This window comes from Hippocampus comes, unplaced genomic scaffold (assembly GCF_001891065.2).
Source record: "Hippocampus comes isolate QL1 unplaced genomic scaffold, H_comes_QL1_v1.1 scaffold203, whole genome shotgun sequence".
Classification (NCBI taxonomy): domain Eukaryota; kingdom Metazoa; phylum Chordata; class Actinopteri; order Syngnathiformes; family Syngnathidae; genus Hippocampus; species Hippocampus comes.
This window is the reverse complement of record NW_017805993.1, coordinates 560,761-587,935: the sequence shown is the minus strand read 5'-3', so window position 1 is coordinate 587,935 and position 27,175 is coordinate 560,761. Positions and strand designations below refer to the sequence as shown.

Here is a 27,175-nt window from a genome sequence, read left to right as displayed (position 1 = left end):
GGGGAGAATTAGCATTTTCGAAATAAAAGTCATCTAAAGGAGACTTACGGTGCTTTGTTTGGGTTGAACTCAAAATGAAAGTTCACCTTCAAGTCTGCATATTTGGAGAGAAAAACTATACTTACCGGCACAAAATGAGCAAACGTTTTCCCTATAAGTCTGACTAAGACCGGAATAAGTTATACTAATTAAAAAAAAAAAGAACGGAATAGTGGAGAACAGAAAGGACTGAGTTAATTCACTTGGAATTCACACCTGGGAGCAACTGAGGCAAAGTGGACTGCACTACTGGCTGTGACCTGCAGAGGTGCTACTGAGTAAGTCTCAACTTGTTTGATTTCTGACCAAAAATGTCGATGCAGTTTGTGACATTTTTTGTGGATTTTTTTTTTTAACATTAACGTGATTTCTGTTAAATGGAAAAAATGAAAAGCTATTTTAAAAATCTGTGCACTCTTATTTTTTTCAGTTAAATTATTAGTTTAGTTTAAAAGCATATTTTGAAAAATTCTCAAAATGTATTTCAAAAAATTATGTAAAAAAATATATCAATATTTTGAACTAAAAAAAGCTAACTAAAATTATCAATATAAAACGGTTTTATACAAATATTTCTTTTGAAAGTGAAAACAAATTGACTGGGGAAAATTGTTACAAAGGAGATTCATCTATTTACTGTGTATATATAGTGAGAGAGAGAGAGAGAGAGAGAGAGAGAGAGAGAGAGAGAGAGAGAGAGAGAGAGAGAGAGATGAAACATTTTTATTTCAAACTAAAAAGAGCTCTGATAAAACAAATCTTGAAAAACTTATTCTTTTAAATTTACATCTCTCAATACTCATTTTAAGTGTATATTTTAAAATCGATCTTGGAAAATTGATTTTCTAAAAAAAACAATGTATTTCTTTCAAATAAATAAGTAGATGAATAATAAAAAAATGTATTGAAGAAAAGGACTTGCTTTTGCCCCCACCAACTTTTATGCCGTTTGCCTGTAACATGCTGTTCATTGTAGCTTTGCGTTTCCAACCCAAATTGGCTTTTAGGCTGGAAATCCACAAACATGTCGCAGCTGCGGCGGTTCCCCCAGATTTATTTGAATGACGTAATCACATCCTGTCAAGTTGAAGTTGCCATGTGTAATACAAAGTATCTTGTCTCCTGGCAACTTTTCAAAGCGACTAACCGAGGTGAGAAGTTCACCATCGCAGTGGTGGTATTTCCTCTCCCCACCCCTTCCAACATGCATACATGGACAGTATATCACCATGTGCGTACGCGCGCACGCACACGCACACGCACACGCACACACACACACACACACGCGCACGCCTGTGATCTAAAATGATTGCAGACGCACAATCAAAAGCAGCACCAAAAATATGTAAGCAGCTCTCATGTTTGCCTCAAACATCTTCACTCTCAGGATTGAGGCTAAAAGAAATAGAGTTCCCGAGTGGAAGGTAAGATGGATGGAGAGCTGAAGGGAGGAAGAGCACCTTCAGGATGAAGCGCAGGGAGGACGCGTGGCAGTCTGACCTGAGCGTACACTCCCATCTCCCCATATTCTCCAACCAAACAGAAAATGCATTCCGTCACGCGATCAGACATTCGACACACCGACCGGAGGAATAGCGCGAGAAGCCGGCGAGCTTGATCGAGTTTAAAAATGGGTACTCACAGTCGGCCCAGTTTAGGATTGGACTGGAAGAGAAGTTCCGGGAGCAGCGCGAGCCTGTTCCTGTTTAGTCGGCTGTGGAGAGAAATGGAAGAAGATGAACAAATTGAATAATGAATAAACTTGACAAAATGGTGAAATCAATTCAATGGAAACGCAAATAAATCATTGGGCTTCCTGCTTGGCGTGGTTGCAAGGTCAGCCTGGCTGCTTTCCTCTGACAATAACTCACAGGTTACCGTGTGTGTCCATGCATAAGTTATGACGGTATTTATACGTGATCACATTTATACTTCCCAATTTCTACTTATTGTTCAAATATGAAGGTTGTTGGTTGTTGGTTTTGATTTTCTCTTTGGGGTGTGATTCCGTGCATGGCGACGCATGTGCCCCAACAAAGGGCATTATCGGGAGGAGTTGAGTGAACAGGGGAGGCATGAGGTTTTCTTTGGACGGTCTACGTATTTGTGCTATCGTGTTTTGTTTTGAGAATTGAATTTTTTTAAACGGTTTTATTTGGATTGTTCTTGGCAAAATTAAAATGTTTCCAGACGTCAAGCGTGATCGGACATTTGTTTTGTGCTATGACACGCGTTCCAAGAGTTTGAGCTCAATCTACCCTCAAAAGTAAATATAGTTATTGGAAAGACTATCACTGTATAACTTGTTTGCATTACCATTTTAAGTTATACTTCTTCCTACTCCTTTTCGAACATGTACGGTATGTATAAGTGGGTAAATTATTACCGATGATTGAGTTTGCCACTGTTTTTACTTTCTTTTACTGTCTTTTTTGTTGCTTCCATCCAACAATTTGTTTGTGTGTATTGTATTTTTTCTTTTCCCATATGTGTACTGACAGCAAAATATGCATTCAGTTTATATCCATTCAAAATGAACACACACACACAAACACCAAGAAAAAAATAAATAAACAAACATTGGGACATTGACAAGTCTCATTGTTTTGTTTCTAACCACCACCAACACAATGGATTTAAAATGAGATGTACAAGATGTGAGGTAACTGCGTGACTATGACTTTCAGATTTAATTTGAGGCTATTTACATTCAAATCTTTTCCTCACACTGGTTAATGGAACAAATTAAGAATTATGCAATTTCTTTTGCCTTGGAAAACTCTTTGGTTGCCTCCCCTTTGGGTCATTTTCCCTCTGCACTGGGAAGTGCAGTCATAAAACCCCTATTCAGGTCTCTGCAATTAGCCTACAAAAAAAAATTGCTCCTCCAAATTACAAAGTTGCTCATCAAAGAAAGTCAGTGAGTAAAACTACTCTGCAAAGAAAAAGACGATTTTAAGACTTGATATTTGAAATGTATCTTGCAGTACTATATTTGAAAAACCTCACAACACACACGAGAAGTTCAACATTCTCAGACAGGATGTTCAAACCTGTCAAGCTGCGTTAAAACTGCAACCGTGTCGGCATCAAAGGCCAGCACTGTTTACAAACAGCAGCTCCTCAGTCTTGTCGACTAGGAGATTGGAGTACAGAGTCTTATCTAGACACCAAAGCGTTTGGCGGAGGAAGGAGGCGCGAGGATGTCAAAGGGCACAAGGTCACCAAGTAGACTGCGCTAGAGAAGACACAGACAGTGCCCTTTGAACCTGTGTCAACTTGATAACAAGAGCCGAGCTTTCACACCCACCTTGGGGGAGTTGGAGCCCAATCGGGGTTGTCAACGTTTTTAGGTCAAGCGGATGATTATTATTGTTATTATTATTATTCTATATATTTTTTATGCTACAATGATTTACTGCATGTGTGTTACAACTCCATTAGGCACACGGCGACTTTTTAGGCCGCTGCCGTGCCTCTGTGATGTTCGTGACTCATGTTACTTTCACGTACGGACAAAGACGGACGGAGGCGCTCGCCTGTAGTGAAGACAAGGTAGCATTTTTTGCCCCATGCCGCAACCGCCATAAATCACCCGTTCTCGCCATGACGTCACCTTTCACCCCCGCCGGGTGTCACATCAGCGTGGCTGCCGGCGAGGTGTTTTGATCACCGTTTTGAGGAGATTTCACTATTGGGTACGGAAAGGATTTATCTCAAGCATGGTGGCTCGTCACATAAAATGTTGTATTATTGCTGCTACAATTTTACATTCGTATACTAAATGTTTACATAGTATTCTTCTATCATAGTCAAAACACTTGAACTAAAGTTTTGCTACGTGCAATGCTACTGACTATCCTTGCTTTTGTTCACATCAGCATATACAGTACAGTATGAATACGATATTATTCATACCATATTATTCTAGGTTATATTTATATTATGAATGTACATTATAGGTGTCATTACATAGCTGATATTTTTTTTTGCTATATTGCTATTGAATATTCTTGTTGCTGTTCAGATTTGCATTCATCATATGCATAGTCATCGAGTACAGATACCAGGTACCGGAATCGAGCCGATACTGGCCTTATTACAATGCATCGGTTACTCGAAACGTCGGTCGATACCAGGCACCAATCCCAAACCGTCTTGTGTCTATGAAGTGCTGTAAATGGCACGCATAGCAGACAGAAAGCTTTTTTTAGGGAACTCTGTATCCATGTCAATCCTCGCATATGCCCGTAATTGTGCTTATGTTAATGCTTAGAGTGCATTATTCTGTATTGCTACCAAAATGTATGTTTGTTTATTTGCTAACTCAATTTGGGTGGTATGAAGACTTTCTCCAGCATGATATTTCATGTATGTACTTATTTTACACGGTCAACTGTTTTTATCGACTGAGAATGTTAGTATTATTATTTTTCTAGTTGATTGCAGTTCAGGCAACATAGCCCTTTTACTCGGAACATCAGCCCCTATATTTTGTATTATGGATGGTATTTTTCCTCTGGATAGTTGGATTTGATTATATTTGATCCATTTAATATTTTGCTTCTTTTAATACGTATAAAAACATCTATATCTATCAATATCGGCTGATAAGAAATACGAACATTGTGATAAAAATGTCAGCCATATCGCCTATCGCTGTTTTCCATATTTCACGGTTTACAGTTGAATCTGTATTATTATACTCGTCAGTTTGTTTGGAACAAAGATGAAAACTCAGGGGGGTTGTCAGTTCTATTTTAGTTTATTAGAAATTAATCCGAAATTCGGAGTTAGCTGTTTGTTTTAGGTTGGACTCAAATTTGCTTTTACAGTGGAGGAAAGGAACCGAAACAAAATGACTCTCTTTAAAATTAGCTGCCATTGGTTCAATAGAAATTATATGAATCAAAAGTACGAGTTGTATCAGTTACACGGCTATCGGTGAGGACTCGTACTGGTATCGGTCTGAAAAAAAATTGGAATCGAACATCCCTCGTGCATAGTATTCTATTCTGTCCATATATTATGCTGCATCTTCTTCTTACTGCTGTAGAATCAAGACTTTCCCCACATTACGGGGCTTACAAAGGCTTATTCTAGGTGTTTCTCTTCATATGTTGACAGTTTCAAGACTTGGAAAATAAATGTTGCTATTTCCAAATGAAAAAGTATGCTTCAAGTCAACCGCTTTGAACCTCCCCTCCCCTCTCCTGCTCCACATGGCCCCCTTTGGCGTCTTCCTTCCATGAACTCTGACCCTGACCTGACCTAGCACATTAGGGGAGTTTTTTTGTTTTTTTTTTAAGGGAAACTCACCTCCAGCTCCCCCACATAAACACTATCACGATGTGCCATCTCCACCCGACTACACGTTGCTACCACTCCACTGACATGCAGTAACAACATTTTTCCCCTCCTCGGCTCTGTAGATTACAAGGAGATGTCAATCAAATGCTCTACTGTTTGTCGTTGTCACTTCCTCATTGGTATATGGTCCAATATGGTGTTTTTTTAGGTGTGCTCGACTCAGAAGAGAACACTTCTTCATCGTCAACGAACCAAATGCAGCAGGGAGGCTATTTTTAAACTCCCTCTGACTCAGACGCAAATTTTAAATCCTAGCCTGTAAATGGGGTCAATGAGCTAAGCTAACCAATTAGCCCAGTGCATGTGTTTTTAGAACATTGCTGAGAAAAAAAAAAAGAGCTGGCCGCAATTAGTTATTTTTCCAAGGCAGCAAGTAGTTTTCTTTCAAAATAAGGTCACCGAGGTAGAGAAATGGAAAGGTTTGGCAGATCAAAGTGAATTTTGTTATTGCAATACAGTGTAGCCTTTTTTGAATTGGGTAGGGTAGCGGGGTCGTTCCCGAGCGCACGAAGCAAAATTTTATTTTAATTACAACTAATGTCTTATCAGTTTATGCTTGAATTGCAATAAATGTCTCCCTTTAGCCCATTTTCGAAATACCTGCACATAGACCAAAACAGAATTATCAACGTCATTCATTGCCTTGCAGCGAGTGTCATCCTGTCAACTCAAACGTGTGTGTGTGTGTGCGCGCGCACGCATATTTTGGAAAAGACAGAGCCAACCTGGCTCAAGGCTCAGTGTGAACGAACGCATGCATACGGGCTCGTGCACACATGGATGCAGATGATAGATTTTTTTTGTTTAAAAAAAAAAAATTGGAAAAAAATTGTTAGTTAAAATGTAACCATGTTTCAAAATAGATTTTATTTCTAATCCACATTTGTAGACAAATCTCAAAGTAACTGAGTAACATAAATAATTTTCATGTTTAATTGTAGTATTCACATTTGATTTTAATCAGACAATTGTTTAATAAATTAAAACTATGAAATGGCCGGCCTATTATCCCCTTCTTCAAATAAGTCATATTTTGAAAATATTTTTATGGGGGGGGGGGGGCGTTAATCATCTCATCATGATGCGGTCCACTTGTGGTAAGATTGACTACGTCCTTCATTTTAACGATCATTCAATTCTAGCCCTGAAATGAAAGTACTAATAAATATAATCATTATTTGGTTCAGTTTTTCACATTTTCAAAAAAATAAAAACTGAAAAAATGACTGAGGCCATTATGTTACCAAGGTGATGATATGTAAAATGGTATTACGATATATTCTTTGGAATAAAATTCAAAATTACATATATTTTTCAAACAGCAAAATTAACGCAATAAATGTGTATTGCAGGATTCTTGATAACGTAAATGCTTGGCGGAACGTAATATTTGTGGGTTAACATTCACAAATTCACCTATTAGCTGATTTTTTATTTTTATTTTTTTGAGGGATAACCTGTCTTCCATTTTTCATGGGAAAATTTGCCGATTTGCGATTTTCTAAAATAAATACAAAGGCCTGAAGTTTTCTTTCTCGCTTGTTTCCCTCCGAAGCCCAGACTCGCACATCCAATCACAAAGCTAACAAGCAGCCATGTTGGATTTGAAATTGACAGTCTGCTTTGAGTGAGCAAGTAAGATGACTTTGCGCATGCCGGCTGTGGCTGCATTGGCTCAACCGCAACAAACTTCATCTGAGCGTCGGCACCATCGGAGTAACTTTATAAAGGCAGGAGGTCTACTGTACTGAGTATGAGTGAGATTGGGCTCCTTACAGTCTCTCCAGCAATCGCAGGTCTTGGAAGGCTCCTCTCTCGACGACACTGATTTGGTTGTCCTCCAGGTGACTGTAGTAACACAAAGTGAACAACACAAAACATTGGTGAGCTTCAGCGCAAGCAAACACAAACCCCCCTCCCAAAAAAACAAGGGAAGGTATCAAATGAAGAATGATCTTGCATCTCCATTACAAGTGATTAATTCAATTTATTCCCACTAAGTAGTTTGGAAGGATTTCATTCATTGACAGATGTTTTCAGCTGACCCGAGAAAGAGAGAGACAGGTTGAATATCCTCCTCCCGCCAACACAAATAGAAAAGTCGACCCGGTGCCAGATGGAAAAGGAGACGTTTCCAAGGAGGCAATTGCACTTTTAGGACCAAAGAATGCTTGGGAAAACAAAAATAAGACATCACGGTGATTGAAAAATGAATCTGACATGACGCAAAGGTCGACGGTGTTCAATGTCACAACGCGGCGAGCCAAAACAAGCAAATATCAGCTCATCCCGCTTCTCTGTCCTATCCTCTTTCGTCACTCCACCGCCCCATCTTTGATCCATCTTTCAACCCAATTGCTGTTAGCGTGTAGTCCCGTCATTTTTTCATCAGGAACGATTACGCAGTCTCCACCAATACTGTGCATTCCGAGGACCCTTGGACAAACACCAATCACTTTCCAATTTAATTTCATCAGAATCATTTACGGTACTGTCTTCATCAGTCCGCCGTGTGTTTAAAGAAAGTGTGCAGCTGGATTCTGTCCGAAGCGGAAAGACATTCGTATGTAGCATCAACCCTCACTGTGAGTTCATTTAATTAGGACTCGTTTGGATTGGCGATACAGCGGGGCCTCCAGTTCTGTAATCTGGAGTTCAACCTGAATGTTCTGTTTTCAAATAAATAAATTAATTTAAAAAGCATCAAAATTCAAACAACTTGGCGGTGAGGCGGCTCGCCGAGACGACAAGTTCGGGATGGTATCGCCATCAGCTGCTGTGCCCTGCTTCCACCAGCGGTATGGCTGTGAATGCAGAGGTGCTAGTTTACAAACGCGACAACCTCAACATTTTCCAGCTGGTCTAGCGACTATTTTTTTATTTTATTTTATTTTTAAAGTGACCTGCGACGAATGTGTTTCAAAATGTTTTCTTTTTGACAAAAGGAGGCCAAGCAATTGCTGTTTCAGTCACGCTGAGCACATTTCAAAGGTGCCATTTGATAGATTAGCCACATGACCTGAGGTATATAGTCGCTATGAAAAGTCTGCACACCCTTGTTCAAATGCTCAGTTAAAAAATGAGACCACGGCAAATAATTTCTGAATTCTTGACACCAATTACACAGGACAGCAGCAAACGTTACTCAAAGATGGCTGAGAGTGTCCCTGCACTTATTTTTGGAAAAAAAAATCTAATTTTTTTTCTAGGACATACATTTCTAAAATAATACTTTCAGATTTGTTTTTTGAAGTTTGACCGACGCAAACTTTACACAGTGCTATGACGTTTCAAAAATTTCAGCGTAAAAAAAGAATCGTGAAAAGTTTACTTGTATCACTGATTTTAAAAAATCTGTAAAAAAGAATTAAAAAAAAAAAAAAATTAGCAATACGTGATGAAAAAGAAAACTGAAGTATGAGGGCCTTCAGAAGCCTCCTGGAACACCAGAACTTTGTTTGGGATTTTCAGAGGCACTCTTAAGAGGTGTCTGGTGTGTGCTACCTACTCACATTTAACATGAGTTTGAATGTCATGGTTAATTCTGAAATATATAAATTCCAATTATCTCAAAAATTCCACACACAAATTGTGAGCAACGTTTCATCAAAGAAATGCGGTGATGTCACGCTCCGGAACTCTTAGACCCAAATAAAGGAATTTCATTAACACTTCAGGGGAAATTCAGCTTGTTTCATGAAATGGGTTCAATGTGAAGCACACGTTTTCACCTACAAACTGAACGCACTTTGGAATGAGTCATTTCCACCACAATCTGGAGCAAAGCTGTGGGCTGCGAGGGTCCCGCATGCTTGACACACAGCCAAGATTCTTTTTGTCTATTCAAATTGTTTGTAATCATTCTTCAGGTCTTTGCGGTTGGCCGCGCGTCGAATTTTTGCATGGCACACAAACTGACAATGAGTTTAATGATGCCGCTTGGCTATGAAGTGCTGCCTCCACGAGTGAAAATACAATCCATTCTTTTAGACTGTTTTTTCCGGATGCTCACTTTAAAATGTGGGCTGCCTCTTCCGCAACTTGCCTCCTCTCAACTCCTTAGCTCAGCCAATGGCCGTCAAGCTAAACAAAAGCATACGTCAAAGGTTTTCTGACATTGTGAATTATGTCGCGTCTATTTAAACAGTTCAAGATGGTGGATATCAGAAGTATCTGGTAGGAGGAGAGATTGCATGTTATTCCAGAATTCTGCAATATTTACACACATTTTGTGCCAACGCGTTTTGACTTTGTGGATTATTTTGATTTCTATTAGGTCTGCATATGTCAACATGTCAACACAAAAGATTGATTGCGGAGGAGAGTTTTAATACATTTTTAAACGTGCTATCAGGTCATAATACAACAGCATTCCTGCAAGTTTTCTGACATTGTAGATTATTTAAAATGGCAGTTGTTATTCAGAACTGGTAGGAGAAACAATCACGTGAATTATATGCTTGGTGTGCGCTCTCTCAACACAGTATTGTGTAACGTTTGCTGAAATTTACTATGATTATTTCGAGTCAAATATTCGACAGGTCGATTTAGCACTGGTGTGTTTGGACATTGCGGATTATTTTGACACTGCTTCACTGCAATTTACTTGACAATGTGGATGATTTCGAGTCATTGTGCTTAGAGTGCGAGGTGCCTTTGATCATGTAAGAGTAACTGATAGCAAGAGCCATCACAAGAATTATGTAATGCGTTGACTTTGAGGTTTAGATTTTGTAGATTATTTTAGCAACTGGTGGGGCAGGCGAGTGCTTCTCAAAAACCCTTCCAAAAAAAAAAAAAAACAGTGCACTCAAGGATTCTGGTATTCTAGTCAGGGACGAAACGTGATGAAATATCTGCCATCAACAGACATTATTGGTGGTAGTGATTACACAATGATTACATTCAATGGTTACATTACATGGAGTGTGTGTATTCGAGCTAGTACTTGCTAATCTGTGTGTGTGTGTGTGTGTGTGTGTGTGTGTGTGTGTGTATTCGAACTAGTACTTTTCTCAGACTATCTTCACTTCCACAAACCATCTCCTGGCCAATTTGCAGAGATTTACAGTGGGGAAATGTCACAGCAGTTTCTCACCAACCACATGAAACAAACCGCCAAGCCATCACTCTCTCTCTCACACACACACGCACACACACACACACACACACACACACACACACACACACACACACACACACACACACACACACACACACACACACATTGAGTCCCTGCGATCGTTGCAGATATGCAGGGGTGTACGAAAATGGCTCGCACTCTCGCACAGAAGTTTTCACACTGGCCGACGTGAGCACCAAAAGCCGCAGTGGTCAACAAATGTGCTTACAAATGAAAACACACACATGCATCGACTTATTTCCACTTCCCACCCCAGCTTGTGCAGCGGGTGTATTTTTATCTGCCAGCCTGTGGAGTGCGCCTATGTGATTATAGTTATTATGGGCCATCTCACACACACACACACACACACACACACACACACACACACACACACACACACACACACACACACACACACACAGACACGCACACGCATGCGCACACATCTAATAGGGTATAACGACCTCCTTGTACACAACATATGTCCTTGAAAGAAAAAAGGATGGCAAGGGTTAAGATAGGACACTTAAAACAGACACAGGTCACATATATTTAAATTTACACTACAGTCATTGTCACACAGGACACACATTGAAAGAAGAAAATTCAAGAATTAAATCACTTTTTGGACAAGTACAACCAGAGGAGGCCTCATTTAAATTAGGGCCGTACAACATATTGAAAAGAATATTGTCATTGTGAAAATGGCACATGATGTGCAGAATGCAAAAAAGATGCAATGAATTCATATGGAATGGTATACTTCAATTTCACTTTGACCAATCACATACAACCACAATTCAAATCACCATCCAATAGTTTCCAGGGGCCATTATTTAAGATAAGATATCCTTTATTGGTCCCACACTGGGGAAATTTACAGTCTACATCAGCAAGATTGTGGGTAGAAAGAAGATTTACATTCAAGAACTTAATTAGATCAGAATACATTCATATTTTTTGAGTATAATTTCTGTATCTCAAGGCCGGGATGAGTGACCTTTTTTTAGAGATCAAAATATGGTCACCCGAGCATAGCATAGCATAGCATAGCATAGCATAGCTATCCCTCCCTCCAGATCACCATCTGGAGGGAGGGACCCGTCTCCAAAGAAAAGCCCATTAAGTAAAGATTTGCTCCATTAGGATGTTTTAATCTGGATTATTCTTGAAAACAAACTAAATAAGTAATACCATGTGAAGCATTTTTGTGGGAATGTGTTGTGTTTTCCTCACATAGCCCACTTGAACTGCCCGCTTAGATTTGATTACATCTGCATTTTTATTCAACAACAAACTCACAGAATTCGAAGGTTCTTGAGGCCAGAAAAGTCCACCTTGGTGACCCGCGTGATGTTGTTTCTGTTTAGGTCCCTGCAGGGCAAAAAAACAAGAAGAAAAAATAAAATCATTAAACAACAAACCTCAAAAGCACATTGAAAACACCAAAATTAAAGGTTGATCAGGTTCACCGAGCACCAACAAACAGTATGCATTTTAAAAAATGTAGCCCGACGGAGCGTGAGAATGCCCGGCGGCGTTGGCGCCCACACACATGCATACCATCACAAGTGCAAACGAACCTCAACCCTAACCCGAAGGTGTGCATTGCACAAAAAAAAGGAAATAAAAGACTTTTTTTGCTGCACAATTTAAAAGCTGCTCATGTTTCCTGCCTGTCATTCAATCACATTACGATGTATACATCGTGTAGAATGAAGTGCGTGCTTGTGTGTTGACTGGTCCCCTTTCTACGTCCAACTGTTTACTGAAACGCTGTCGCACAGAAGGAATTAGGCCACGACGCAGACAACAAAACGCAATTTTCCCTCTTGTTTCACACACATACACACACACTCATGTATATATCAGCGCGTAAACAGTCTGGCTTTGGCCGAGACAGCACCCATATGCGTGTTTTTCATAACACACCTAAACATTTATAAATCTGATTTAAGCTCCATATTATGTTTCAAGGGGACTAATAGGAGCCATATTGCTGCCTCAAACACGGTCCGCTGGTCTAAAGTAGGGACCGGGGGGGGCTCCTCCGTGGGCTTGCGGTACAAATGTACCCACTCGAAGTAGACGGAAAACAATGGGAGGTAGAGAAGAGGATTGGACCAACCACGGCTTTTATTGATCCAAGCCACATATTTTTTATTAGAAAAATGTTCCAACGCCACACAAAAGTGCCACAAAAGGGATCTACAATGATGCCTTCAGTTTGATTTATTTTGTGACTTAGGGAGCAATGTACAGGAATAGCCAAACATACACGAAGAAGAGCTTCACAACTACTGTCAGTAACTATGTAAGCTGCAGTAATATTTATCGCTCTTCACAGTGGATAAAGAATATTTACCTCGAAGTATTGCCACATTTTCTGTTGATGTACTGTTTTTGTTCAGCATCTTTTGTATGTTGCTTGAAGCGTCATATAATACTGCCACATACATTGATGCTATCTGTTAGCCAGCCAGCGGCCTTTTGCATTAGTTAAGATTGAGCGTGGTTTGGTTTAATACAACGTGTAATTCGTTCTGTTTCATATTAACTTGGACAATCAATTTCATCTGGGAGTTGCATTAAGCAACTCAAAGCCACTTTTACCAAACTGCTCGAGTTGAGTTCACTGCCCCCACACAGCATCTAAAATGTGTGCTCCAAGTAAAAAAAAAAAACAAAAAACAACAACAAATAAGAACGGGTCACTTGAATCTGAAGGCACTACTTGACACATAATCACGATCCCTTGTAATGTGGCAAAACTTTAATTGTATCTTGTGCCATCAAGTGGAAGAGCATTTAACTTTCTGCTTGTCACTATACATCGCTGGCATAGAAAGATGAAGAAAGACATTTTTTGTAGGAAATAAATAATCATTTCAGACTAATTTAAAGAAACTGGAAGGGCATTTTTAAATAGTATTCCATGGCAAAAAAATGGAAATAAATAGAATAAATGAACAATACATGAATGTAACTGACACGGTAATTACATTGCTCATGTATATTTTTACTACAAATTTCAGTACAGATGAAATTATAAATATGGTTACGTACATTTGTAAAATTATGTGTACTGTATAAACTGGTTTCTAATGCACGTCGGCACGTGATGGTTAGCTGTGTCCCACTCAGAATTGATTTTGCACCTGTTTGAAAGCTGCCGTGCATTTTGATCGGTTATAATTTGCAAAGCGCGATTCAAATTTGGAAGTGCCGCAAAAATCTTGACATCTTGTGGCACAACCCCCCCCACACACTACACCTGCGCGCAATGGACTTACTACGCATCGCTCAGTGTGCGGCGGTCCTAATGTGCCGCAAAGCACTGGTTCGAAATCACTGGTACAGACAGTGATGGAAATCTGGAAAGAATCATAGAAAGGAGGAGGAGGAGGTTGAAGGTGAGACCCGGGGAGCATGGTGCCTCTGAAAAGGTCAAATGTGGTGAAGCCCAAAGTATGACATCAACACCGCAGGAGGGAACTTTCAACACACACACCCCCCCCAAGAAACATTTGTCTTCGCTGTTTGGTACAAGGTGATAACAAAAACATACTGGTGAATACAACTGCTTCAAATTGTGCAGAATAATATCTTCTTTGAATTAAAACTCAACACAATCAAGGTTAACCTCCAATTTTCGCTTCCATGATTTTATTTTTTGTCTCTTAAGTCACCTCTCTTTCGCATGCCTTATCTTTCACTCTTCCTCAGTCGACTGAACACTGTCTCTAATCTGCTATGTGTTCTTTCTAATCTCTCCTCTTTTATCCCAATCTTTCCTTCTTTTTACAGTTGGCTACATCTCTCTCTCGCTCTCTCTCTCTCCCTCCCCCTCTCTCTCGCTCTCTCTCTCTCATCTTTCGCCATCACTCCATCCTTATCTCAATCTCGCTCGCTGTGGAAACTTGTGCTCGGCTGCCACGCCGCTTTGAAATAAACACAAGAGGCCAGGTGGGAAGCTGCTTAATAAATGGCGGAAAAACTGGATCCGGTTTAGAATCTGAGGAGTTTTTTTTTTTTTTAATTAGCATCTATTTTTTATTTCGGATGAAGTGAGATAAGGAAATTACAGTGTAGCTGCCATGTGCTTGTGACCCGCCCTGCAGTAAAGCTTCACTCTCACTTTAACTGACCAGCTGGCAGGCTGACAGCACTAACAACTACTTGTTCACATTCATGTGTGCGTTGGTGTGTATGTGTGCGTTTATAACAAGAGGCGGGAGTCACACAGCAGGTGTTACCGGGAAGAACAAACTTCACCACCCAAACACAAGTTGAGTGGTGCACACATGGAAAATGTTGGGGAAGGAAGGAATGCTTGACAAATGGCAGCACAGGTGACAAGGTCTTCCAAAAGATAGTGGTATAAATATTTTGTGACTTTACACAAGGAGATGTTTCAGGTTTCTCTACAATAGTAGCTATTTTTCTGATGACTTCGAGATCTGTGTACTTAGGAATTCTTATTTCAGCAAAATAGGCTGGTTAGTTTTTCGAACCACCATGGATGACCACGACGCTATTTAAAAAAAAAAAAAAAAAAAAAGGACTTAGTCAACTGTCAATGATGTACCAGTACAGAGAAACAAAAACATTCCCTATGACCATATTTAAGAAGTAATTTTGATGAATATGTCTTCCAGCTTCTATCATTCAAAATTTCAGTCTCATTTGAAAAAACACATACAAGATGTATTTTTTTTTCCAGTTGTTGTCATTCGCTAATTTAGCCTTTTTAAAAAAGAAATTTGTCAGCGCATGTTAACATAGCTATGGGAGGCTGTCTTGATACTGTGTGTCAGAATTTTTCATTTTTATTTTTCTCCATACAAGCACATAATTGGGAAACTATTTTGTAAGTTTTTTGTTTTGTTTTGTTTTGTTTTGTTTTGTTACATGATGTCAAATCATTAAGTGGTACAAGTGATGGCATAGTGGTACACTCGCCTGACTTTTTTCCAAGCAGCATGGGATCTTTTCCCACTCAGTGACGCTGTGGCTGTGGGTGTGAATGGTTGTTTGTCTCTATATGTGCCTTGCGACTGACTGGCGACCAGTTCAGAGTGTAGTCTGCCTTCCACCCAAAGTCAACTGAGATAAGCTCCACCACCCCCCGCGACCCTGTTCAGGATAAGCGGTGTTGAAAATGGATGGAAGGATGGTTTTGTTTTGTGTATAACTTATGGTAACAAAAGTTTTTACGCTTTACTTTTGTCCAATGTTGATCTCGGTTGAGTTAGATTAGGATTTTTCATTAATCAGTTCGTAACGTTAGCAAGGCTTGGCCAACACATTTTTTTAGAGCACAGCCCAACCAATGCTAGCTAGCTAGCTCTTAAGCTCTACATTTTCAGTGTCCGCACTTTTTTTGTCTTTAACTTGAGTTGAATCAGTACTTCTACTTTGACTCGAATTTTTTTACATAAGTATCTCTACTTGTGTTTTAGTATCGAGCGTAAGTAGTTTTGCCACCTCTGTAGGGATGAGGCTGAAAGAGGAATCCTGACTTCAAATGCTCTTTGGCTCTTCATCCCTCTCATCTACAACATGTCTTGTTTGCCTTTTCTTGACCTTTGAGCTTCTTCACTTCCTCTCTGTCTGGGACAAGTTTCCTCTCTCGGATATTTCACTCTTCCTAGGAGTGCAAAAATGTAGCAAAAAAAACGGGGTTCTGGACTTCCTGCGCTAATCTCTTGTTAGTTTTTCCACAAAGTGCTTTTGATCGCTCCTCCTTTTCTTGCTCTCAGATAGGTATGCTCAATTTCGCCCTGGACAACTTTCAGCCACGCAAAGGAATCCTAATTGCCCATTTCCTACCCCCATGCCTCCCCCAGCCCCTCGACCAGTTCTCCGACATGTCCATCACCGGAGGAAGGAGAAGAAAGGGCTGACGTCGGGCATAAAAGTTCAACTGGTGGGTTATGTGATGTAACATTAGCTGCTCACGCTAATGACTGGTATGGTAAAGTGGCCATGAAAGGAGAAGACCTTGACACACGACGTCCCTAAAACTTTAGAAAAAAAAAAAAGAAAAAAAAAAGTCCTACTGGAGGTACGAAAAGGTCACAGAATTCATCTTGTGTTTTGTGTAAATCACATTGCATCATAATTTAAGTGAAGCGCATTGCAACTTAATGCAGGTGAATTTTGATCAGAATGAGTGAATCACAATCCGTTGTCACTGAAGGGAACACATTGCATGACTGGGGTAAATCGCATGGGATCATAATTGGAGTGGATCGAATCATATTGCATTCCAACTTATTGTATCGTCATTGAAGTAGAACACACTCTTCTATTTTTTCAGTGGAGTGAATCCCATTGTAATTTGAATTTATTTCATTGTATTACAAACAGAGTAAATCACATTGTAGTACATCACATTGACGTACTGTACAATAATTTGAGTGAACGAGATTGAATTATTACTGTAGTGAATCGCATCATAATCAGAGGGAATGGTACGGTATGGCTGTTGAGGTAAATTGTTTTGTGATTGTGAACTGTATCACATAATTGGGAGTGAATCGGATGACGCACATCAACCTAAATCATGGCAAACGTATGGTAAACTTAAAAAAAAAAAAATCGTAATAACGTGCTACTGGAAGATGTCACGGATGTACAAAAACAATTCAGAAGACCCTTTCAAAGGGACCGTTGCTCCCATCAGATATTGAATACAGATGCAACTGTTCACGACATCCAGAAGCAACAATCTGAAAGACCGCAGACGGCCATCCGCCCAACAAGACAAAAACAAATAGTGGAAACGCTCCTCCGATCCGCAAAGACAACCTTGTAAGAATACGCTGGCAGTTTAAAAATCCCGAAGTTGAGTATCCGTTGAAGAGAGCCGCGCACTGAGCAGATGAAACCGGCAGAAAAAAAAATAAAAATACGATGTCAAAGCCAACGGATGAGACAGAGTTGTGGCGTTCGCATCTAACAACTGACACATACTCGAATGTTGGGGAAGGGTGGATGTACACCTGGGAACTGTTTCAAAGAAATGCAATATATGACACCTCTTCAGAAAAATCAAGAGAGTGCAGCAGCTTTCTCATCCGGCACGATCATGTCCTACTTCTTCCAAAAACATACCATCCTTATGGATTCATCAAAGCGATTTTGTCATTCACTTAACTCAACGGGCTGACGGACCGCCATCTTTTGGCCTGGCAGAATTTACATAGAGAGAGTAAACATTTGCAAACACCACTGAAAGGAATCTGCTTGGCCTTCGCGGTTTATTGCCGTCGCAGCACGACGACGAGATTGTTCCTCGTGTCGCCTTTGAACATTTCCCAGAAGACGTCTGGCGTGGACTTTTTCAGCTGGACGGTCTCGGTGCTTTGTCACAGGCCGGAATACGTGGCGTGCCAAAGGAAACGAACGCAAACCCGAGTCAACCTTACATCCAAAAACAGATGAAAGAGGAGACGGGACAAGAAAAGAAGTGAAAAGTCGGTGGCATTTTTTTTTTTTTTTTGACTGCAGTCTCAAGGCCAATAACTTGTACTTCTTTAAAGGGACAAACCAGTCTTGGTCTTCACGCTTCGTTGCGTTGAAACAAACTGGTTGACTGCTTTGCTAGTGCAGTTCATTTGGTCAAGTGTCAACATAGAAACCAGAACGCTCGCTTTCACACAGACATAAATGCTAATGCATGCCATCAGCTGGTACTGTGCTGTATCAAATGTATCCTATCAAAATTAGAGTGGATGTTACGAAGAGGTGAAGAACTGGTAACGGCAAACACACATTCAATAAGATGAGATCAATCTTCTTCTTCGCCAAACCATTTTATATTCTATCAATTAATTTCTGGGAAGCTTCAAAATGCAAAAATGTGAACAGTTGAGCCTCTGTGGGGGCATAGCGGGGAACTACAGCGTCTGGGCAACTTTTTTGACAGATGCAAAATGCCAGTGTGAATACCGCGAACCAAATCACGCAATAGCAAGACCAAGTTTGTTTGCTCGAGTTTTTTATTTTTATTTTTTATAAATAGCCAATCAACAGAACAAAAACACATTTGCAGCAAAGACTCTTTGTAATTTTGCTAACAACCTAGACTAAAGTTATCTGTAACCCAAGACAGGAAGCGCTGTGTTGCTCAGTTCAGATATGTCACTCCAACATACTTCCTTGATACAATTACTACTTTAAAATTGGCCATGGCTTTGCTGCTATCTTGTGACATCATGAAGTGTTCTTGGGAGTAGACGCAAATAGCAGAGAATACGTGCCACCGAAAAAGCTCAAATAGGTGAAGTCATGAATAGCAAACCGCAAATGGTGGTTAGATATAACTCCATCCATTTTGAACACAGCTTATCCTGAACAGGTTCACGGGGAGCTGCTGGAACCTATCCCAGCTGACTTCGGGCAGAAGCCAAACTATACCTTGAACCAGTCGCCAGTCAGTCGCAGGGCATAAATGGAGACAAAGAACCATTCACACTGACATAGACCCCGTCACTGAGTGGGAACCGATCCCACGCTGACTGCACACAAGTCAGGCGAGTGTACCACTACAGGCGGTCATATATTTTTATCAAATTATTTGGCAGCTTGTGTCACCACGCTATGATGTCACGCTAACGCCAGCCCACCCACACATTCCTTGCTGGAAGCCTGATCAGGATTTAGCATTCCAAATGAAACCCCAAGTCAACTGCTTCGTGGAAACATGACTTCATCGCCCAATTTCCAGTCCGTGTTGATTCCCCTTCCTCTGTCGCGTGAACGCATCTTGCAAATTCAGCGTCTTCGCTCGGTCACACGATTTACAGTGTTATTTTTTTGTTGTTGTTATTGTTCTTATTGCCGCAAAGCGCCGTCCTTTTGCCAATGTCTAAGCCCCCCCACCTCCCCCCTCAGCCTTAAGACGGCCAAAGTCAACGTTTGGTGACAAAAACGACGAGTGGACCATATAAAAAGAGAGCCGCCCCGGCGAGTGTCCCTTTATTTGAGGGTGGCGAGCTAAACGAGCTCGTAAAACGTCGCTGTGTTTGGTTAGCGGCTTGAGTTTACAGGGCGATTCGCTTCTGTCTGGATTTACTCATGCAGGACACCATGGTGGTGGTGCCGCCTGTGTTTTGACTGGTGCGAAGCCCTTCAACAATGAGACGTTTTCTCAGTGCAGACAGATTCAAACAAGAGAAGCATTACTGCTGAATAGGGAACGTAATCATCAGTTGATGGCTCGGGATCAATTGGGAAAAATTGATCGGTGATGAGTGGTGTACTGAAGTGTTGAGGCAAAGTGGAGTGCACTACTTGGCTGTAACCCGCAGAGGTGCTTTTGAATCCATTTCCACTAGTCTGCAGATTTCCACGGCGGCAAAACTAATAGCCAATAAGATGTCTGCATTCATGAATCTGTAAAATCATTACAAGTAATCTGGACTCCAAATTTAAGATGATTAAATAAATATATGCGTACAAATTCTAATTAAACGGGAAAAAATATCAATGATAAATACAGTTACAGTGACTCAGGACATCAGTCAATGCGGAGTCTGTTTTCATGGTTCACTAAAATAAAATAGACTAAAGTCGGTCTGAAGTGTCATTTAATGATTGGAAAAAAATTAAATACCACAGATATAAACCTATTATTATTAAATGTCAATATATAGATAGATAGTGTGTAAGAAAATGAAAATACATATTTTTTAAATTAAACTAAAATTTAATGAAACTTTTAATTGGATTGACATTACTATATCTATATTATATTCCATTTATAAAAATCTAAAATATGGATATTATATATTTTTTCTAGAAAGCTGAAAATCTATAAAAAATACGTAAATACATTATTTGTAAAATAATAACCAAAAAATAAATAAATTTGAATTTGAGTTAAAATATTTATATTTATTATCATTAAACACTTTTTAAAAAAACAGTTGATAATCAATCTGGAGTCCAATTTAATTCAACAAAAAAATGTTTTGTTTTAAATACAAAATTAGCTAAATTAAATTAGTGGGGCTGTCTACGATACACTGCAGTTCTACCAAAAAGGCTGACTTGTTAAGAAAAGTCCACATTGCGGAGCAGTGACAAGAAACACCTCACTATCTGATGTGACCCTTGACCTCGGTTACCTTAACATCTGAAATCTCTTGCTGCGACGCAGGACATTAATACCCACCGGCGGGCTTGTCAGCTGCAGACATTGAAAGCTTAACAAGCAGAGGGAACAAGAGAATGTGTTGCTTTGGTGACAGCCGCCAAACAAAACAGTGGCCCGCCTTGTTAATGTCAAATTAATCCAAACACAGACACGTTATTTTAGCGCGCGCATGCACACACAGTCTGTCTGTTCCACCATTCAAGACAAAGACGGCAATTAATTGCATGTTATGTCAACTTTTCCATCAAACAATTGCATGTTTGACTCACGATGTGTCCATACACAGTGTGTGTGTGGGGGAGATATTTTTGGCCCGTATGTTATATTTGCACTGTTAATGATGCTTACACCAAATGATGGGATGTGATCTCACAATGTGGTCAGAAAAAAAAGTGCACTTTAAAAGCAGCGCTTTGGCCAAAACGAGGGGAAATTTGTCATATATTTAGGCTCAATTGAGGAAGAAACAGTTTGTTTTTAGAATTTGTCATGTTTTGGATGACTGAAAGGGTCAATACATCAGAAGAATGGAAGTTTATTTGTTCATTAGTTAGTTATTAAGGATGATTTATTAACTGTGGATGATTCCACTGATGGCAGAGTGACGGGAAAAATTCATGGAGCCGCGACTTTATCCAGACCCCCATCAAATTTCATGTGTTCTACTCTGGTATACGGGATAAGCCTTTGCGGAGTTTTGTGGAAATTGGTTACCGGTGCATTTTGCAAAATCCTGCTAAAATGACCAATGAAACAACAGCGACCAAATCAATGTTGCTTGTGTTTTCTCTTTTATGCTAAGTTAGCAGAAGAATGGAGGGATTGGTGGAGCGGGGGCATACTATTAATATTACTAAAGACAAAAGTTTGAAACACATGGAATCCGATAGCTTCGGATTAAAAGAAAAAAACAGGCCTCAGAATATGCACACACAGACATATACTACTCAGAAAAGAAACAAATTTGGCTCAAAAGAGAATTTGTGTGTGTGTGTGTAATTTTAGGGCAGGGCTGAGCGATGTAGATTTTTTGGAGGGCGATCTGATCGATATTAGGCAGGATAAAATTACTAGAACCGATTAATTTAAAAAAGATATCACAAACAAATTCACTTTGGTACTTTCACATTAACAAAAATAAAGATATGAATTTCCAGACAGCTGCAGTTGGCTGGCAACCAGTTCAGGGTGTACACGGCTAATTGTCGGATATTTGCCAATTTCTGCTGATTGCAATCGGTCGGGCCCGAGAAGAGAGTCTACTCTTTTCTTTTGGTCGTTTTGATGCATACATTGTCACAGAGCACAATAAACTGTCCATCTTTTATAAGAGCAAACAAAATGTTCTAAAATGGTTGGCAGTCAGTGAGTTAAACGACAATGTTAATGAAAACAGGACGATTATAACTCCTTCAATGCCATTTACAAGTACACTTGTCAATTATGGGTTTTTTTTTCCAATCGGGGATGGGTGGGGGAGCATGTGATGCTGCTTCACTGTACATTTCAAACTTGGAAACAACTTTAATGATGCACAACCACCAGTAGATGGCATTAATGCCCCATGTTAGATATGAAATCAGCACAGCTTGAGTCCACTGGGAGACAACGACATCTTATGTAACCTACCTTTTTTCTATTCCTGATTATAAAAGAATGGTAAAAGGCAGAATCAAACTTGTTTTCCCCCTGATGAAAAGAGAGTGCATCCTTTTATTTATTTATTTTTTTTAGATTCAGTGTATACGTCAAAATTGAAGACAAAATACTATCTTGCAAATGTGAAAAAATTCTAAATCAGCTTTCACTCAATGAGTTATCATGAATCAAAGCTTAAGAGTGCCATCAGCAGCTTGCAACAGAAACACAAAGCAATTGGAAGAGTCATAAGAAAGGAAGAGATGTTAGCGTCCTCGGTTGTGTGCTTTTTATGATCCGGATCACGTGATGCAACCTGGCATTTTGATTGTCCGTAACATCATTCACTCACAATTTACATTTCGAATCCTTCATGTGCGCCAGTATGTGGGAGCCTCATCCTGTTGTGTGGGTTGCAGTTTCCCAGAAAGGCCGAAAACCAAAATTTGCTTTAGCCAGCTGGCTGGCAGAGTGGCACAACAAGTCATGAAAGAGAAGGTCAGCTGGAGCGTCACCCACTGACCTACAAGCACATGCCCAAACTTTTTGGTTTGGCTTAAGTGCATCAAACAGTTGGCAACCGCAGGATGATCAGCGGCATAATAAAAAACCTGCTTGTGGCTTTTTAAGTAGTAGTATTTAAAAAAAAAAAAAAAGTCTGTAATAGCAATAAGCATAAAATGACATCAGCGCCATCCGGCCCGCGTTCTCACTGAGGCGCTCCGCAAACACGCACAAGTGCAGCACAAACAAAAACATGGCGAAGGCTTCCAAAACTCAAAGTGAAAACATTGCGGTTGGATGTAAGTCTTAAAAAGTCTCAACAGTCCGTGTGGTTGTTCGACTTAATCGGGCCTCGTGCAAATTCCGCTCGCCACCGTGGATTGTTGCCAGTGTCTCGCTCGGAGGAGGGTGTGGCGCTTCAGAGAGCCGGCAACCAATCAGAAGAGAGTTTTGAGAAGAAGATAGAGAGGAGGCTCTCGTGAAAGTACTCTCTTTCCCCACTGTCTCTCTAATTTCTAATTTAATAAGCATAATCAAAGTATTTTCATCCATTTTAGCACAGCGGCTTTCTCTTTGCCATTCAATATTTTAAAATAACAAGCAAATGCTCCATTTTTTTTAAAAATTCCATTATCAATCAAAAAATGTTGTTCACTGACCTCCTTGCACAGCAGTGGCAACAACTTGAAACTAGCATCTCCTTAACAAAATAATAACATTCGAGAGCATGAGTTCGTGTGTCTTGGCTAGGTGGGTGTAAATTGGACCCGAGCTCTCTCATTTCCTGAGTTTGGTTAAGTCTATTGCCATCCCTCCCCATCCCCCGAATTCCCATCCATCTCTTCATCCCTTCTCTTAATTACATGCAAATGAGGTCTCAAGTGGCTTCCCAGGGGAAGGAACCTGAGAAAAGTGACAGGCCTGAGGAAACATTCATGTGAGCGTCGCTGGGGAAGAAAGAAGAGGTGAAGCCTGCTTGTTAACCTTCCAAATGTTCTACTGACAGTCTAAAAGAAAAGGTTTCCTCCTGCTGGCAAAAGGGGCAAAGTGAATGTGACGCTTTGAAAAGCAGGCGCAAAGTGGCTAATTTGACTGAGCAGGATTGTATGACTTGACTTATGACTTGCTTAACCGATGTAATGACTTGACTCACTGCCAGAAAGCGCTAGCTAGCGATGTAAGTGGAAATGGCTGAGCCAGCCTGCACTTTGGGTATGGTAAGTAGCCCTCGCGGTAGTCACATTGCATTAGCATATTCGTTTGAGAGCTAACATCTATAGCTTTGACAATCATTCAAAGGCAAAATGCAATGGGGCTAGTAGAGCATCATGGCAACCACGAACATATACTGCAGCTAGCTAGCCTGATGCTAAAACCAAGGAGTGTAGGTAGCCTTGTATTAGTGTAGCCAATTAAGCTTGCCAAAGTCTCAGAGTAAATCGCCCTCATGTTACTGGCATAATGGTAACATTCAGATGATTGAGCTAAAAACACAGCTGCTACAATCAACGATCCAGCCAAGAGCCAATCGCTAGCTTTGTTAACTGAAGTGAAGTGGCTACGCTAGCAAGATTTACTCATCTATTATTAAATATACGAGTCCTTCAGACAAAAGCCGAGAATGCAAACAGGTCAATTTGTAAACGGTGAACTCGAAATATGCGGGTTCCACTGTATATGATATATAAGATATGAAGATACATTTGGAGAATGTTTGCACATGCCAGAGCATGTCCTGTGCTGTTATTGGTCAGTCTGTCTTTCGGGTGGTGGCTTAGGTGGTCATTTTTCCTACCCAAAGGTTTTGCATGTGATCCTCAGCCCTTGTGACCTTGTCAAAGTGTCCTACAGCTCAACAGTGAACCCCCAGTTTCGGCTGATGCTGCATCATCAGTAGGTGAACGAGGAGACGGTGTTAGAAGTGCTCCGAGCAACTCGAAGTGAGAAGAGCACTAGACAAGTGAAAGCCTATTTACCATTTAAAATGTCCATTTCAACCTTTGTCTGGGTGACCATTTTCAATTTTGATTGACTCCCCCCCTCTCCAGGCAGCCGAGCCGGTCTCCCGTGGTTTTCAATATTCCACGGCAGGTTATCCAGGGGTTATTTTCACCACCATTGACTTTTATTCCCACTTCCCTCCCCCTCTCAACCTGTGTCTTGTATTTGTAGCCACTTCTGGGAGCCTTTTTTTTTACATTTGTATTATCCAAGTGCATATACATGGTTTGAACTAGCGATTAAAAAAAAAAGGAGGGTGAAAATAGTGCTAGAAGTAGCCCCCTCAAAATGATTTTCCAATGGGAGATAAACGAGAGTTCCCTTCTCAAATGTATAATTCCAATATTAGTTTGGGAGGGGGTGGCGGGGGGGGGGGCAAAGGAAGTAACAATGTGAGCTTCATTTGCACTTTCTATAAGACGCCCGATTATTGGCTGTCTCCAACCGACCGTCTCTGAAAACAATTGTTGTTTACTATTCATGATCTGTTTAGTCTGGATGACCTTTGGCACCATGCTGCCTGTAACAGGTCAATTTTGGTACTACATCAAGTATTTTGTTTAGCGGAGGACACTCCCGATTGTTGGTGGAAATATTATGTGCGTGGTGTACCATGGTGGTCATCTGGAGTACAAAATGCACTATGAAGCACAGTTCAGCGGGGTAGGTTCATACCAATAATTGAGTCTCATCAGATTATTTTGAGCAATTATCCTGTGGTGTCTGCGTTCAGAGGGGCTTTTCTTACACTAACCGCTCTGAAAATGATTGGAAATGTTAAACCGCTTGCCTTTTACCGTCTGAATTGTCTCAATGCCCTTTGGCAGGGTACACTCGTAAACAAACGGGCTAAATTTCAAGCATGGCCCGATTATCAGATGTCTCGCGTGTGTTCCGATAGAGTTTCCTCCAGGATCTGCTTCAAAAACTTAAAATCATCAGTTTTGCACAAACAAAAGTCGCTGCTTCATAGAAAGTTGTACACAAACAAATAAGTATTGTGTAATCGATTATGAAATTGATTCATCCTGGTTAAGACGTTCAAAATCTGTATGTGAATAGCCAGGTCATGACTCATTGAAATTGGCAACCAACGAGTGTGGTGAATCAATTTATTAAAATATGCATGAAATTAGAAACAAGTGTCGCTTGAAGCACATTGGGTGACAAAGATCCAACATCTCGCTGTTTTCCATTCACCATCGCAAATAAACAACCACCGGGGGACCACAACCGCAACACATCTTGTGTGTTTAAGCAAGATTTTGTGCCAGGCTGTGAGCGAATGTGACAAACGTTGTCATCCGACGCGGTTTGCAGACGCAGTGGAATGAAAAAGGACAGCTTTGTTTCTCTCTTCCCATTGAGCATCACATCAAGTAGGTGATACAGTTTAGTGAAAAGTCCTCTAGAAATGCTTGACTGGGATTATGACGTGTACGGAAAAAGTGAATTATTCCAAATGCGGGTACTGCAATATTAGCGCTTTTAAAAATCGGCTTTTTATAGCCAATAGGTTTTTAATCCACATTAACACATTACAACATAGACAAAATAATGACATTCAAACATCCGCACCCAGCAGGAAAAAAATTTAAATAAAAAGATTTTGGAAGATTTTTTGCAAATGCTCTGACTGTAACTCATCGCTTTATGCTAATTCATCGGTTATCGGAATTTTATTTTGCCTAAAGAGCCGGAAAAAAAAAAAAACATCTCCATCAGGCCCCACATTACATCATGGAAAAAGATGAGTGAGAGTGGCAAAGAAGGCAACAAGTTTTTTGGAAAAATAAAAATTCATGTGTTGCATCCTATTTGATGACAGTTATTTCTGTATGTTTTTATGCAGTACACTCAGTGGGGATTTCTGGCATGTGCGGTATGTGCGGCCACACAAGTCAGCATTTTACATGAATCGGGTGTTCTATCGGCATGATGCCCCCCCAACTTCCCCCCCCCTCAAAAAAACAAAAAGCCATAAGATGGCATCTAAGGACAAGTTTTGTCTCAATAAAGTTCTTGATTGATGATGATTCCTTTGCACCAAGATGCCTCCAGAAGGTGCCGAACTGATATTGCTGAAAAAAATGCGTATAGGCAAAAGTGTGACTGTTGAAAAGTGAAAATACAGAGGCTCACTTCACAGGGACTAAACAAGACTCAACATACATTCGATCCAAACTACAAAACTGCAATTTCCCAATATAGGGAACAAATTAGTGGATAGGAAGTGATTCCAAACAGCCTTGGAACAACCACTATTTTTTGTTCATGCATCATTTGAGAATATTCCTCAAATCCCCCTTTCAATCAGAGCCTGCTCTAATTAT

General features: G+C 40.3%; 1 protein-coding gene across 2 annotated transcripts in view; it reads right to left on the bottom strand.

The window, feature by feature from the left end:
* Positions 1 to 27,175, bottom strand: part of slit3 (slit homolog 3 (Drosophila)) — a 254,024-nt gene that overhangs the window by 219,295 nt on the left and 7,554 nt on the right. For both annotated transcript variants that reach the window (XM_019892240.1, XM_019892239.1), the window contains 3 exons: positions 11,837 to 11,908; positions 7,186 to 7,257; positions 1,682 to 1,753 (listed from right to left, as the gene is read on the bottom strand). In XM_019892240.1, the coding sequence (XP_019747799.1) occupies positions 1,682 to 1,753; positions 7,186 to 7,257; positions 11,837 to 11,908 (216 nt within the window). The remainder of the gene's footprint in view (positions 1 to 1,681; positions 1,754 to 7,185; positions 7,258 to 11,836; positions 11,909 to 27,175) is intronic.